The sequence below is a fragment of the Sinocyclocheilus anshuiensis genome, unplaced genomic scaffold, assembly GCF_001515605.1.
Source record: "Sinocyclocheilus anshuiensis isolate Anshui unplaced genomic scaffold, SAMN03320099.WGS_v1.1 scaffold1852, whole genome shotgun sequence".
In the NCBI taxonomy this organism is placed as follows: domain Eukaryota; kingdom Metazoa; phylum Chordata; class Actinopteri; order Cypriniformes; family Cyprinidae; genus Sinocyclocheilus; species Sinocyclocheilus anshuiensis.
Genome location: NW_015557168.1, coordinates 16,613 through 31,443, shown reverse-complemented (window position 1 = coordinate 31,443; position 14,831 = coordinate 16,613). Strand labels below are relative to the sequence as shown.

Sequence of the window (14,831 nt, the reverse complement as noted above, 5' to 3'; positions counted from 1 at the left end):
GCAGTGTTTAGTGTGTGGGACTGATGGAGAGGCCGTGTACGTCCACAGACAAGTTCCTGTTTGATTACTTACCCCAGACATGTATGAAAGAGAAGGCTTGGAATATTTTTATAAACTAAACGTCTTTGTACAGTTGGTTGAAGCTACACAAGAATGATCAAGTCATTAAAATGGCAATGTGTACAGCCTTTCTGTGTGATATAAGTTTTGTTGAAGTACTCTGCGAGTTTTGGATACAGTGACGGGGACCATAATAAAAGCTTATCATACTTCTTTCAGAGTTAATTGACCTATAAGTGGTGTTTTGTCAAAGCCAATATTTACTTGCATAGGCTTCGCGTAGCTACGATGGTTGAACAAATTAATCAGGTGAGTCAATAATTCAGTGACCCATTCATAAAAAACTGTAGAGTTTACCAGAGTGAAGTTTACAAGAGACTAAATTTGACCACCTTTTGCAATGTGATATATCAACATCATCGGAAGTGAAACAATGTGTGTGAGAAAAATACAAATTAACCATAAAACCACACATGCTGTCATATGTGCATTCATATGTGAGATCAAGCTTGACATAAAGTGTGATATAAGCATGTTGTGTAACACAGTGACAGAATCACAGATCATGTCTCACAATACGTTTTCATCACGCTTCAAAGCATGCTGACATTTACGTTAAGTGTGAGCTCATGAACATATGACAGTTGGCCAAAAGCGATGGTTTATAGTTTAAAAATGGATGTTTTTCTCACACACACCTATGGTTTCACTTTTGTGGTTTTTGAAGCATCAATTTTTGAGGGACCCATTTGCATTATATGGACCCACAATGATGGATTAAAAATCTTTCATCTGAAAAAAAGAATCTTATACATCTGGAACGGCATGAGAGTGAGTAAATATTGAGATCATTTTTATTTTTTTTATTTACTCTTAACCCCAGTATGGCCAGTTAGCTCTCTGACTGACCACATGATTTGCACTGATAGTGGTAACCTTCTTTTGTTTGATGCATCTTTGGTGGCTTCTGATCCACAAGAACTGTTTTACACAGCCTCCATGCACATTGTTGGTTCTGAGACAGCAGTGGTGGAGCTGATGGATGATGCCCAGGTGGAAAGGACGACCAACGTTACCCCAGTGTCTGTGTGTGCAGTGGAAGTCACCGCAGCCCCAGTTCATACACATTTACGTTGGCAAATTACTGCCTCACGTTCTCAATTTTCAGGCTCCTGGAACTCATTGAAAGGGTGTTCATGTTCCACAGATGCAGATAGGAGCTTTCTAGCCTTTGGCAGTGATTTCTTTGCCAAACTGACCTGCCGGGGAAGCTCCACTCCCTGCAGCAAGGAGTCCTGGTCACAATTATGTTCTCTCTTAAGGAGTCATTTAATTTGTAGTGATACACATCAGCTACAAGTAATTAGGCTTGCCACTAAATCAAATTATGATGAATTGAGCAAAACCGCAAAATGATTCAACTCCAAATTGTCGCTATAAAAGTATAGCCAACTTTACTCACATACTGTACATACAATATACTCACATAAAGCATTATATACTACATAGCAAATCTTGATTGAGTGATTACATATGCTGAATGTAAACAGCCAAGGTCTATAAAAATGTTGACTATTTAGGGGATAATGTACATCCTGGTTTATCACAAAATAAACCCTGACTGGATGATCAGGACTCAAACGTTACTAGCAAGCGGCTAAAAAGAGAAGCAATATGGCAGGAACTGCTTATGAATGAAACAACAGTGGGTATGTGGTGATATGAGGCATGAAAGTAGCATTGCCGTCACATAGCCGGATGAGCGGGAGGTTATTATGTTGCTATTATTCCATGGTCTGTCTGCATACTCGATTCTGATTGGCTGGCAGGTATACATTAAAACAGTTTAATGCACAGGTAGTTCCAAGTCAGTTTAATCACCGTTCTGTATTAATGCGCTGCTTTAAATGATGCACACACACACACACCACTCGCAATTAAACACAGTGGCTACGTTTACATGCAACCAAATAATACGTTTGTAATCGGATTGACGGCTCAATCGGACTGAAAAACCTTCATGTAAACACCTTAACTGAGGGGAACACTGTGCTTAGTCTTCTAATGGACCGTTTTTCATATTTCTGGGGTTCTCAGAAGTGGAAGTTTCTCAGAAGTTGGGTAAACTATAACAGTGAACAGGAGACTACATCAAATATATATTTTTTTGTGTGTTCCCCTTTGCTCAAATAGCAATAGAAAAACTTCACAATAGTGTTTCACGAATTTCAAAAAGAGGAAAAATAGAGAGAGATTGATAACAGCAGTCAGAAGAGAAAATTATGTCAAATTTACAGTCACTGCCACAGCTGTTGTATTAGAAACACTCGAGGAACACCAAAAATTACCACAATATTATTGATGAACGAGTAGTGTTACATTACAATGTTGTGACTACATATTTAGGAACCTTTCAAAAATCTTGAATAGGCTATTGAAAATACCGTATTTATTGAGCAATAATATGAAAATAGTATTTGGGTGCCTTACAGTTCTGATAGTGTTTGGGCCTGCATCTAAGAAAAGTATTTAAATTTGATAACCTTTTGAATTGAAGTGACAAAATAAACACACACACACACCCATGTTGGTTTTTATGGTTTACGGGGAATCTCCATAGGCGTAATGGTTTTTATACTGTACAAACTTTACCTACATCAACCCTACACCTAAACCTACCCCTCACAGAAAACTTTACGCATTTTTAGATTAAAAAAAACACCATTTAGTATGTTTTTAAGCCTTTTGAATTTTGGGGACACAGGAAATGTCCTCATAAACCACCTTCACATTGTAATACCCATGTTATTATACAAATTTGTGTCCTCGTAAATCACATAAACATGCACACACACACACACACGTTGGGTTTCCATGTTTTATGGGGACATTCCATAGGGGTAATGGTTTTTATACTGTACAAACTGTATTTTCTATCCCCTTACCCTAACTCTGCACCTCACACAAAACTTTATGCATTTTTAGATTTTCAAAAAATGTCATTCTGTATGATTTATAAGCTTGTTTCCTCATGGGGACCAAAAAATGTCCCCACAAAGTCAAAATTGACTGGTATTACTATCATTGTGAGGACATTTGGTCCCCATAATGTATAAGAGGACCACACACGCAGTCAGAAATGGCACTGTTTACTGAGAATAAGCATACTACCATTAGGATGAGGACAGACCATAGATGAGGGGCTCTGAGACTCACACATAGCAGCATAAATTAATTCCCACCTGTTGCAAAAAAAACAAATTTATCATTTAGAATATCTATTTTTCATAGTGAACTCCAAATATAGCTTTCTCTAAAATGAATATGTTATGCAAACATGTTGAACACGAACCACGGGTAAGAGGTACATTTATTATGTAACAAACTGTGTCCACTCAAAAGCAGTTGACGCATCTCTTCCATCGCATTCACACAGAAGGGCCTCTCATCTCGTCAGGCACCTCTGGGGGCGGAGCTCTCGAAGAGGGCGTTTTACAACATCCGGGCTTTTGTGACGCGCATGACAGCCGTTGTAAACTCAAGACAACAGTAAATACCAAAGAGAAGCAGACGGTCCGTCAGCAAATACATGTATCTGTCAGACACAGCAGAGGAGGTGTTCGCGGTTTAAAAGCTCGCAGGGAGCTATACATGTCCAAACACGATGTCTCACCACCATTAAACGGTAAGTGAATGTAATTCGTTTTTATACGGAGTATGGTAGCACTATGCTATCGCCTCAGCTTTAGGCCTCAGTCACCTGTTGTACCGATTCATAAATGATTTATCATCTTTAATATGGTATTATGCAGTATGAATAATGTTTAAAGTTTTAAGGGCTTTATGTGGCAATTCTTCTGCACTCTTCAGCAGTTTCAGGCCTAACTGAGTTAGCAGTGCCTGAATCAATTGGACACTACGACTGTGTTTCAAAACCTGTAGAGATGCCTACCTAGACAACACTTTTGGTCATCGTAGGCACATGCAGCGTTTTTGGCCGTGCCCTGTGATCCTGTCTAGGTAGGCATAACTAAATTAATATAACGTATTTATCACTATAGTAGCTTATTATGATCTTCACAATCACTGGTGTCCATGGGCTTTTCATTTAGTCTTAAATATTTGTGGTCTAGTGAGCTTTAGAAAGGCATATCTAGACCTACCACAAAACCAAATGCTGTTTTATGTCCTTGAACTATCAATATCACTAAAAAGTTAAAAACATAGTCAAATCTAATGAAGAAACCCGTTAAAAAAGCATAGTCCTTAATTATTATTATTTTTTGAGGATCAACATGTAGCTGTTACAAGCTTTAATCATGCAACTGAAGTTGTATTGATGATTATAACAATTCTTCTGTGTTCCTTCATGCATGTTTACTGATGCACTGACGTCTCTCTAGTGTGCAGGTGAAATATTGTAATCCAGACAGTTTCACTCTTCCACCCAGGAGACTCTTCACCACCTTGGCACTTAACATATGTTTTTACATGAAGAGGGGCGAGAAACCCGAGGGATACAGACAAATGCGACCCAACACGTTCCCTGCGAGCAACTACAGTGGCAATAGTCAACAAATGCTGCAGGAGATCCGAGAGAGCTTGCGGAACCTCTCCCGGCCACCAGATGCTCCCAAAACCGACGTGAGCGTCGGGAAGGGACCACCGGACGATCCCAGACAACAAGGGCGCAGCAATAACCCCAGGAACCCCCACCATCACAGAGCACTGCAGGAGATCCGCAGGTCACTCATGCCATTTGCTAATGAAACTACCTCCAGTGGAAACAGCGCAGATATCAACAGACACATGCTGCAAGAGCTGCAGGATGCTGGCTTTGATGAGGTAATGGACCTTGTTGAATCTGGTTGGAGCTGAATATACTGAAATGAGAAGTTGGTATACTCTTCCCCCCCCCCCAAATGTATCATATTAATCATTTGTGCCAGGAATGTTCTCTACTGTCACTGTATAATTTCGCTTATTTGAGGAATGACAGAAATGGTATGTTGCCAGACCAGCTCTGGTTGGAGAAGTGAGCTCAAAGTGTCATACTCAAATGCACACTAACAATGTGGGTGTGATGTACATATTTTTTATTTATTTTTTTTTTTTCCAATAAGATTAATTACTTTGTTTGTTTTTTTTCATGTGGTGTATGTACATAAAGGTTGTTTGGCAGACAAACAGGCCAAACATTATTTTAACCTTACCGGTTCATTTCATTTTATTATATAAATGACTGTACTAGAAAATAATATTTTTGTAAAGGATAACGTATAGTCAGAAATCCAGACAGGGTGATCAGGACTCGATGTGAAACGACTGTCTGTACATTATCCCAATTTGTACATAGTTGCTTGCTAAATAACTAAAAGTGGAAGGACATACAATATTGATTTGCAGATTATGTTGTTTTGTGACAAGAGCGTGTGCAGTGATACGAGGTGACATGAAACTAGTGCAGCTATATACTGTAGGAAATCATTTGCCTGGGACAGCCGTCAATTATGCAGTGTGCATAATGCACAAATATCATAGACCACAGAATGCCATTGACCAATCAGTGGCAAGATTTCCAGAGAGCCATGACATAATAAAACAGTATCGCACAAATGCAAATAACATTTTCGTGAGCTTATGGATATCTCTATTAGCAGCTGTTGTGCAGGTTTTTAACTGTTTGCATTTAAATGCCAACATATTTTATTGATTCTCAGTAGTAATACATACGTGTGTGCGTTTGTACAGGAGATGGTGGTTCGTGCTCTGAAGCAGACGAACAGTCATAGCGTGGAGGCAGCCATAGAGTACATCAGTAGGATGAACTTCCAGGAGCCTGCGAGGGAGCAGATAACAGCACGCCCTGTCAACACGGCCATAAAACAAGCAGGTATGTAGCAGAGCCCCTTCCGTAATTTGATGTATTAATTCATTTTGATAGCAGCATAACATTTGTGACCCTGGACCACAAAACCAGTCATAAGGGTCAATTTTTTGAAATTGAGATTTATACATCATCTGAAAGCTGAAAATCAATATACTGAGAAAATCGTCTTTAAAGTTGTCCAAATGAAGTTCTTAGCAATGCATATTACTAATCAGAAATTAAGTTTTAATATATTTACAGTAGGAAATTTACAAAATATCTTCATGGAACATGATCTTTACTTAATATCCTAATGATTTTTGGCATAAAAATCACAATAATTTTGACCCATACAATGTATTTTTGGCTATTGCTACAAATATACCCCAGCGACTTAAGACTGGTTTTGTGCTCCAGGGTCACATTTAGTTATGAATTGCTGGAATTGTTTAGGGTAGCAAAAAGACATTATGGGGGTCAAACTGTAATAGTTTTGTAGTCTGGTTGTTGTCTAATCCAGCCTAATTACACTGAGACGTCCTTAACATCTGGCTACTTGGATTAGTTATTTAATAACTAATTGTTTTTGTTTTTTTTGCATGCCTTATGGCTAGAAATATTGAATCCATATTAGATCTGAAGGTGTGTGTGGATGTGTACAAATCTTATTTGTCTTCAGAACAATTAATTTTTTCTTTCTTTTGCCAATGATCTAATGTTTTATTAAAACTGTTTTATCTAAAACTTATGGCAGTCTGATCAAAAAGGAAAAAGATCATCACTGGTTGTCCTTCTGGTTCATGCATCAGACTGGTAATGAAAGATTGAGTGCATTGCATTGTAGAATGAAGTACTCTGTCAACTGTCAAGTGCGCTGTCAACTTTATTAGTTTATCTAGGTATTCCAGGTAGGGCTGCACAATTAATCGAATGCGATTGTCATGCGCATTTTGTTAGTAAAGCCGGTTCTGTAATCAGCAGGGAATCATCATCACGTGCTTTCAGATGGAGCAGAATTTACTACACATAGCTGTAGTTCACTGACAAGTTACGCCAAAAAAATCGCAAAAAGTTTTATTGAGCGATTATGAAATTGAAGAAATTGTTCGCGATAATGACAGCTGTTTGCATAGCTTCTCAGTTTACTACGGCTTTGTGAAGTAAATGCTGCTCCATCTGAAAGCATGTGAAAATACCACATTTAATAACATATTTTTACTCCAAACTCACTTCATGACGTCAGTCGAGTGTTTGAAATAAATCCTTCTGTGAGCTGATGTGGCTTCTTACACAGAATAAGGCACGCAACATATGTCATAGTATTTAAGCAGTGATAAAGGCATTGCATTATAAATATACTTTATTTTAATGATAATAATAAGAACTCCGATAAACCGTATATTGCCGTAGTCGTGTGGTTATTAGTCACGTTGAATCAATGAAAGCAGTTGAATCTTCTGTTTATTCAGCTGCAGCGATAGACATTTTCTGGGTTTCTTCTGCGAGGCGTATTTTGAGTTTCAGAGCGAGAGCGCCCTCTGGCCTTTGGATGGAGATTTACTGCTGATCACAGAACCGTGCTTCACTGAAAGATACGCATGACAATCGCAGCTTCTGTCGAATCGTGATCTCGATTCCATTTCGATTTATCGTGCAGCCCTAATTCCAGGCATGCTAAAAATTTGCATATTAAATGCTATTCTGGACATAGATGTTGATTAGCTATGGTAGAGTTCCAGGAGGGGGACTGAGCACCTCTGAAGAAGAGACAACCCTCTACATTGCGAGTAAATCACTCGCAAATGCGACCAGATCTTACTCTGGGCGACTAAATAATATCTAACATTAGCCATTGGCTAATAAATTCTTAGATTTTACTCGCCAGTATGTGTGTGAGAGGCGTTCAACACAGATTTTCACTCGATAAACACGCTGACTGAGCGCTTGAGAGTTTCGCTCTCCGTCAAGCGATCTGTACTATTTGGATGCGCTCAATAAAATAGTATATCAGTCTGGCGAGTAAACAAAAAAATTTACTAGCCAATGGCTATTATATTGCCAAGGTGTGCGTAGAGGGTTGAGAGAATACTGTGTTATCGTAAACTCAGAACTAACACCAGTACATCGGCATTAACATCAGCAGATAGTTCATGAAAAGAGCAGTATGATGCATAGTAATTTTATGAAACAAAAAAATGTGCTTGAAGGTGAACGAGATAATCTTTTCCTCTTTAATGCTAGTTGTAGCCCAAAATACACATGACTGAAAATCAGAAAGTATGTTGGAAGATACAGTGCAATTTACTGAAATCTTGTAATCACTTCACATCAGTGTTTCAAACTTGGGGAGATATCAGTAAAACAAATGTCACATATTGCATTTACCTCACAAAAGCCATTCAGTGTCCGTATTTTGTTACTTGGCTACAAAAAAAAGCAAAAAAACTCTAGAGACGAGCATTTGGTTAAATATGCTTAGTATTACAGATTCATTATATTTTACTTAACCTGTTTCTAATGTCTTATTTAATGTATGTTTAAATAGACGTCATAAACTATTATATGACAGCCACATTTTAAATGAAACATAATAATATCATTAAATATAAATACTGCCTATTTGTATAAAACTTTGAGTGTTGAGTATTTTATCTAAAAAGAAATAGCAATTGAATTTAATAGTTTGCACTTCTTAATTTTAACCTTTAATATTATAGTAATGTACCAACTGGGTTCCCTGTAAATCTTTAGCTGATTTTTATTTTTTTTCCTTAGAGGGATAGTTCACCTAAAATCTAAATAAACAGGATTATTTACAGGACTTCGAAAATTCTGCTTAGGTTTCTGTTGTTGATATATGGATGTTTCCTCTCTAGGTCCATCCCAAATCCCACAGACACTGTTGCGGCACCAAAGCTGGAAGGGTTCAAAGGAATCTCTGGCCCCACAGCGGCACAGTGCTCTAATGACTGATAGCATGATTTACCGTCCCAGTAGCCCTGGACCTCAAAGCGACCTCTCACGGCCTGCTACCTTTCCTCAAAATCTTGCTGCTGGAGCTAGCAGTCAACGAGTGAACCCTCCCCTCCCACGGCAGGTGCATAGCATCACTCCTCCTCCCTCCTCATGGGACTCCAATCCCGCAACCAAGCGGTATTCTGGGAACTTGGATTACCTGGTGCCTCGGATCTCTCCTGTGCCTCAGGGGCCCCTTCCCGATGGCTATATAAACCCTCCGTCACAGGCACAGCGAGGGATCAGTCCAGTGCCAGTGGGTCGGCAACCCATCATCATGCAAAACTCCGGGGGCAACAAGTTCACCTTCCCTCCATCCTGGCCTCAGAATGGCAACATACAAAGTGAGTATGTGGGCATTAATAGCAGTGGCTGGCAGCCACCACCACCTCCGTATCCCATGCACCAGACTAGCAGACAGAGTTCCACGGCCCAGCAGATGCAATCCAGCGCTCTTGCTGCACACTTAAACGGAGCCAACAAAAGTGCCCCAAGCATGCTGGTGCCCAACCGCAATAGCCACAACCTTGATATGTACAACCTTGGGGTACTAGCCCAGGTCAGACCTCCTGTGCAGCAGCCTCAGACTTCCCCCGGTCACAGCACCAATCAGGACGTTCCTTCGTCATGGCCCCACAGTGTGCCGGGACGCTCCAACTCCTTCACCAATGCCCAGCCCAGTGGACGTCAGTGCCCATCTGTGCCCAGCTCTCATCCTTCCGGCACTACGGTCACCACCATTACACAGGCCCCCATTTTGCAGCCGGTAAAGAGTATGCGTGTGCAGAAGCCAGAGCTGCACACCGCCGTGGCCCCTACGCTCCCACCTTGGATGCAGCAGCCACCCCCTCCAGCCTCTGCTTATCAAGAGCCATCTGCTCCCACGGCTGCCCCCGAAGTCCCGAGCTACCAAGGCCCACCCCCTCCTTATCCTAAACACCTGCTACAGCAGCCGCCTCCACCAGGGTACGACCCCAACCCAGGCCTAAAACCTAGCAACAAAGAAGAGGATGGAGTCGACAGTGACAATGACACTGACAGCACCTGCTCCAGCGAGCGTGCTGAGGGCTCTGAGGAATGCGAGAAGAAACAAATCACGACGTCTCCCGTGCCGGTGCGGCGTTGTAAACGTGACGAGGAGCGCAAGGGGGAAAGCAGAGTTCCCATGTACTCCCCACAGGCTTTCAAGTTCTTTATGGAGCAGCATGTGGAGAACATCCTGAAGAATAACCAGCAGAGGATCCGAAGGAAGAAGCAGTTGGAGAGCGAGATGCAGCGGGTTAGCATGCATTTCTTCACTGCCACATCCTCTCACAATGTTCTTTGCATCTCTGCTCTGCTGATTATTTCCTATTGACTTTTAACTTTTCCCATCTTTCTTCCATTATTCTTTCCTTCCCTTTTATTCTCCCTTTCTCTTGTCTGTCTGTCTTCCATATCTTTCAGTCTGTGGATCTCCTCCATAAGCCTACTCTTTTCTATGTGTGCTCAACTCGTTTTCATAGTTTAAAGGTTTCTTCTGGAGTAATCTTCACTCAAGAGTGGTAAAGTAAGACTCTGTCAGTTGGACAGCATGTGTATGTTCCTCGAATGTTCTTATGAGCTCCGTTCTAAAGCCTAGTGAGCTGCCTACCTAGACCACATTTTAAGGTGTCATAGGTGTGTAATACCTCTCTTTTCTAAAGTGCAAAGCCAAAAATTTAGGTTGCAGATAATGCAATCCCAGAATGCAATATGATGAAAATATTTTTATGCTAACCAGAATATTGTGTTGTTAGGTTAGCCGTTTACTAATACCAATCCTTACTTAAAATTAAGGCAAGTCTCCTGTGCCATTATGTGATGAGTAGGGATGTGACGATTAACCGCGAGCCAGTTGAAAATCGATTCAAATATGTGACTATTCAAATCGGTGGAGATGCCTAACAAATCGCGATACAATTGGAGTAGGAGTTTATATGAATGTATCTCTGAGGGGGAACTGACTATCTTTAGAAAAGTTTGGTATTTTCTTTTCATCTTGCCTCTGAACAATGCATATTAAAGTAGTGTTCATAAGTGCAGCTCTGCTTTGTTTACAGCGGTAACCCAGGAGACACTGTATCATTGCTGTTCATAAGCGCCACCTGCTGTCAGAGAGTGAATCTGCGTCTCATTCAGCTCGTCTGCTGTTTCGTTCAGATATGTTTTATGTAGTATAGGACAGGTTCACAAAACTAAAGTCAGACCATTCTGTTTTTGCTTCAAATTTCAAAATTATACAGTCTAATTTAGATTAAAAACTACTCATGCTGCATCTTTGTTTGGATCATGATTAAAATCCAGTGGTTGCCTCTAATTTTAAATGGAAAGAGCACAGACAAAGCCTTAGTTTGTTCATATTAAGAGATTTATTTTATTTGCATAACTTGTTTGATTTGGGGTTTGTTTTAAAATTTAAATTTAGTTTTGTTATATTTCAATTTCACAAAGAAACGTGCAGCAATAGCCTAATAAAACGACACCTTTTCATTTACTGTATAATGTCTTAAATCTCATTTTGTTAAAAAAAAAATCGTGAGAAAATCAAATTGTGAAATCAAAATCGTGAATCAAATCGAATCGTGAGTTGAGTGAATCGTTGCATCCCTAGTGATGGGTGCTATTTGTGTGACACACAGAGTTGCTACCTAAGAAGAGCATTTCAGATTGACAGCTTAGGAAGTTCTATGATGATTAGGAAAGCTATCTATCTAGACAATAGACTGCAAGGCAGCTCACTGGGTTTTAGGACGAAGCTACTATCTTAAGGGTTTCCTGCAGCTCTGTAAGTTCACAACTATACCCGTGTGGGGTCTGTCCTGCCTTTTCACATTTTCTGCGCTGATTGTTGTGTGTTGGGTAGTGATGTGTATGAATGGAGCAGTTACTACACTTTTACTGGTAGATAAAGTAGTATTAGTTTAGACAAAATATTTAAAAAAGAAATGTACAGTACAGAATTTATTGTATGATAGATCATCTAAATCTGCAGTGTTCTGTGGGTGTATATTTCTTGAAAACCCACCTCAAACCTTGTATTTCATTGTTGCACCTGTGATTAAGGTCCAGTGTTTATAGGTCCAACCTGATTTCAGTGAGTAAGATTTCAGGTTAGGTTCCGGCCAGAGAAGAGGTGATAAAAGCATATGAGATGCATACTTGTAATACTTGTGTATTAAAATGCACATGAAATGAAATCTAGATGGCCAGTGAGTAACTCTGCGTATCAGCCATGCTGAAGTCTGAGGGAAACAAATTACAGTTGAAATTCAAGCAACATTGGAAATTCTATTTGACATTTTGCCTTTCCTAGTTGTGCAAGCACAATCTATGGCAATGTATAATAATAAGGAATGGGTGCTGACTGAGGTCATTTTGATCACTATAGGAAACCCTGTGCATTGCATGCGTTGCCATTTTTCAGTGCTGAATGCTGTTTGCCAAAGTTGTGAATATTACATGATTGAATGGTTTGTATGTTGTCTCAGATAATTTCAGAAGTTCATTTAATCTGTGTCTTTGTGTGTTGTGTGACAAGTTTGTCTGTATTTATGGATGAGCATCTGTTTTGTGAGGGCCATTGTCTTAACATGTCGTGTGTGCAGGTGGGACTTTCAAGTGATGCACAGGAGCAGATGCGCATGATGCTGTGCCAGAAAGAATCCAACTACATCCGCCTCAAGCGCGCCAAAATGGACAAATCCATGTTTGAAAAGATCAAGACTTTGGGAATCGGGGCGTTTGGAGAAGTGTGTTTGGCTCGGAAAGTGGACACGGGAGCACTGTATGCCATGAAGACCCTCCGTAAAAAAGATGTACTGTTGCGGAACCAGGTGGCCCATGTGAAAGCTGAGCGGGATATTCTCGCTGAAGCTGATAATGAGTGGGTTGTAAGGTTGTACTACTCGTTTCAGGATAAAGATAACTTGTATTTTGTCATGGACTACATCCCTGGTGGGGACATGATGAGTCTTTTGATCAGAATGGGCATTTTCCAAGAGGACTTGGCTCAATTTTACATCGCCGAGCTCACCTGTGCTGTGGAAAGTGTCCACAAAATGGGTTTTATCCATCGAGACATCAAACCTGACAACATCCTAATTGATCGTGATGGACACATTAAACTGACAGACTTTGGCCTGTGCACTGGCTTCCGATGGACTCACGACTCCAAATACTACCAAAGCGGTGAGCCTATCAGCTCAAAGACCATTGCACATTTTTGATAAATTGACCCCATTATTTTGTGCTATTATAGCTACTTTATAAAATCATGCCAGTAGTTAACGCAGTATGTCAATACAGTACACACATTAATATTAATGTTTATTACATTAATGTTATGAAGTTTACAAATAAATTACAATAGCAAAAAATGAAAGATTTGAAAAAGAAGCGTCACCATTGGAATACTCTGTCCTGGTCAAAAAGCTTCCTTAAAAGTGAGTTCTGGTGGGGAAAAATCACATTCAGGTCTGACTCCATTCTGACGAAATGGTCACTTTTCACGTTAATATTTATGGATCCTGAATATATTGTTGAATGAAACATTGAAGAATTGGTAAAGGGCTTTGGTTCCACCAGTCTAAGATGTTGAACTTTCTGTATCTGTGTCCTGTCAGGTGATCACGTGCGTCAGGACAGTATGGACTTCAGTAAGGAATGGGAGGATAGTGCTAATTGTCGCTGTGGAGACCGACTGAAGCCACTGGAGCGCAGAGCCGCTAGACAACATCAGCGCTGCTTGGCACACTCATTGGTGGGCACTCCCAATTACATCGCACCTGAGGTTCTGCTGCGCACAGGTATGTCAGTGTGTGTGTAGTGACACCTACTCGTGAACGGTAATAAACTTTATTTATCAAGCACTTTTCATGCAGTTACAAAGATTGCTTGACAAAGAAATACATGTTTCATGTAAGAAATAGGTCACACATAAATAAATATACTCACCCACATGTCATTCCAAACCTGTATGACTTTCTGTCTTCAGAAGGAGATGTTCACGAATGAGTCATCATTCATGTTCATTTGCCATATATTGAAACAATTCAAATGAGCATTTCAGGGCTGTTCATCTCTAGTCAGAAAACAAAAGACAATATCAAACAACAAAACGATTTCTGACATGAGCACTGTGGGCTCTGAACAAATTACACCCATCAGTTTAATACACTTGAGCAGGAAGAATGAAGGCATAGTTATTATGGATGTAACGATTCACTCAGATAATGAGATTTAGGACAAGATGTCCTTTTATTACCCTATTGCTTGGACAAAATGCTGCACAGTTCTTTGTGAAATAGAAATATGTCAAATAACAAAACTAAATTGGAATTTAACCCCAAATCAGATAAATAAATAACACAAATCAAAGAAATCTCTTCATATAAACAAACTAAGGCTTTGTCTGTGCTCTTTCCATTTAAAATTGGAGGCAACCATTATTTTAATCACGATCCAAACAAAGATGCTGCGTACATGGAGCATGAGCAGTTTTTCATCTAAATTAGACACTATAATTTTGAAATTTGATGCAAAAACAGAATGGTATGACTTTAGTTTTATGAAACATTATTTGCATAATGCGTTGTATCAGTGCTTATTTGATTAGATATATTTAATATGGTGAAGATGTGATGGAGTATGTGCAGCTAAATGGTGCTGATTCATGTTTGGATTACTAGAGTAGCTGTTTCAAGAAAAAGCTTATGACGTTGCTAAAAAAGAACATTATGTTGTGTATTTGGTGTAATGAAATGTGTTTATGCGGTTTAAGGTTCAAAAAACACATTATTTTCCACATACTGTACATTATTGTTTCTCCTCTATGCCCCGCCTTTCTGAAACACGTCGATTTTTACAA

At 39.8% G+C, this 14,831-nt stretch overlaps 1 protein-coding gene across 1 annotated transcript in view; it reads left to right on the top strand.

Moving 5' to 3' along the window:
• The first annotated feature begins 4,038 nt into the window (after nucleotides 1–4,038).
• Nucleotides 4,039–14,831, top strand: part of LOC107678322 (serine/threonine-protein kinase LATS1-like) — a 13,407-nt gene continuing 2,614 nt past the window's right edge. Inside the window, exons 1-6 of the mRNA XM_016473557.1 lie at nucleotides 4,039–4,080; nucleotides 4,464–4,905; nucleotides 5,812–5,953; nucleotides 8,806–10,223; nucleotides 12,571–13,153; nucleotides 13,588–13,770. Of these exons, the coding sequence (XP_016329043.1) occupies nucleotides 4,043–4,080; nucleotides 4,464–4,905; nucleotides 5,812–5,953; nucleotides 8,806–10,223; nucleotides 12,571–13,153; nucleotides 13,588–13,770 (2,806 nt within the window). The 5' untranslated portion in view covers nucleotides 4,039–4,042. The remainder of the gene's footprint in view (nucleotides 4,081–4,463; nucleotides 4,906–5,811; nucleotides 5,954–8,805; nucleotides 10,224–12,570; nucleotides 13,154–13,587; nucleotides 13,771–14,831) is intronic.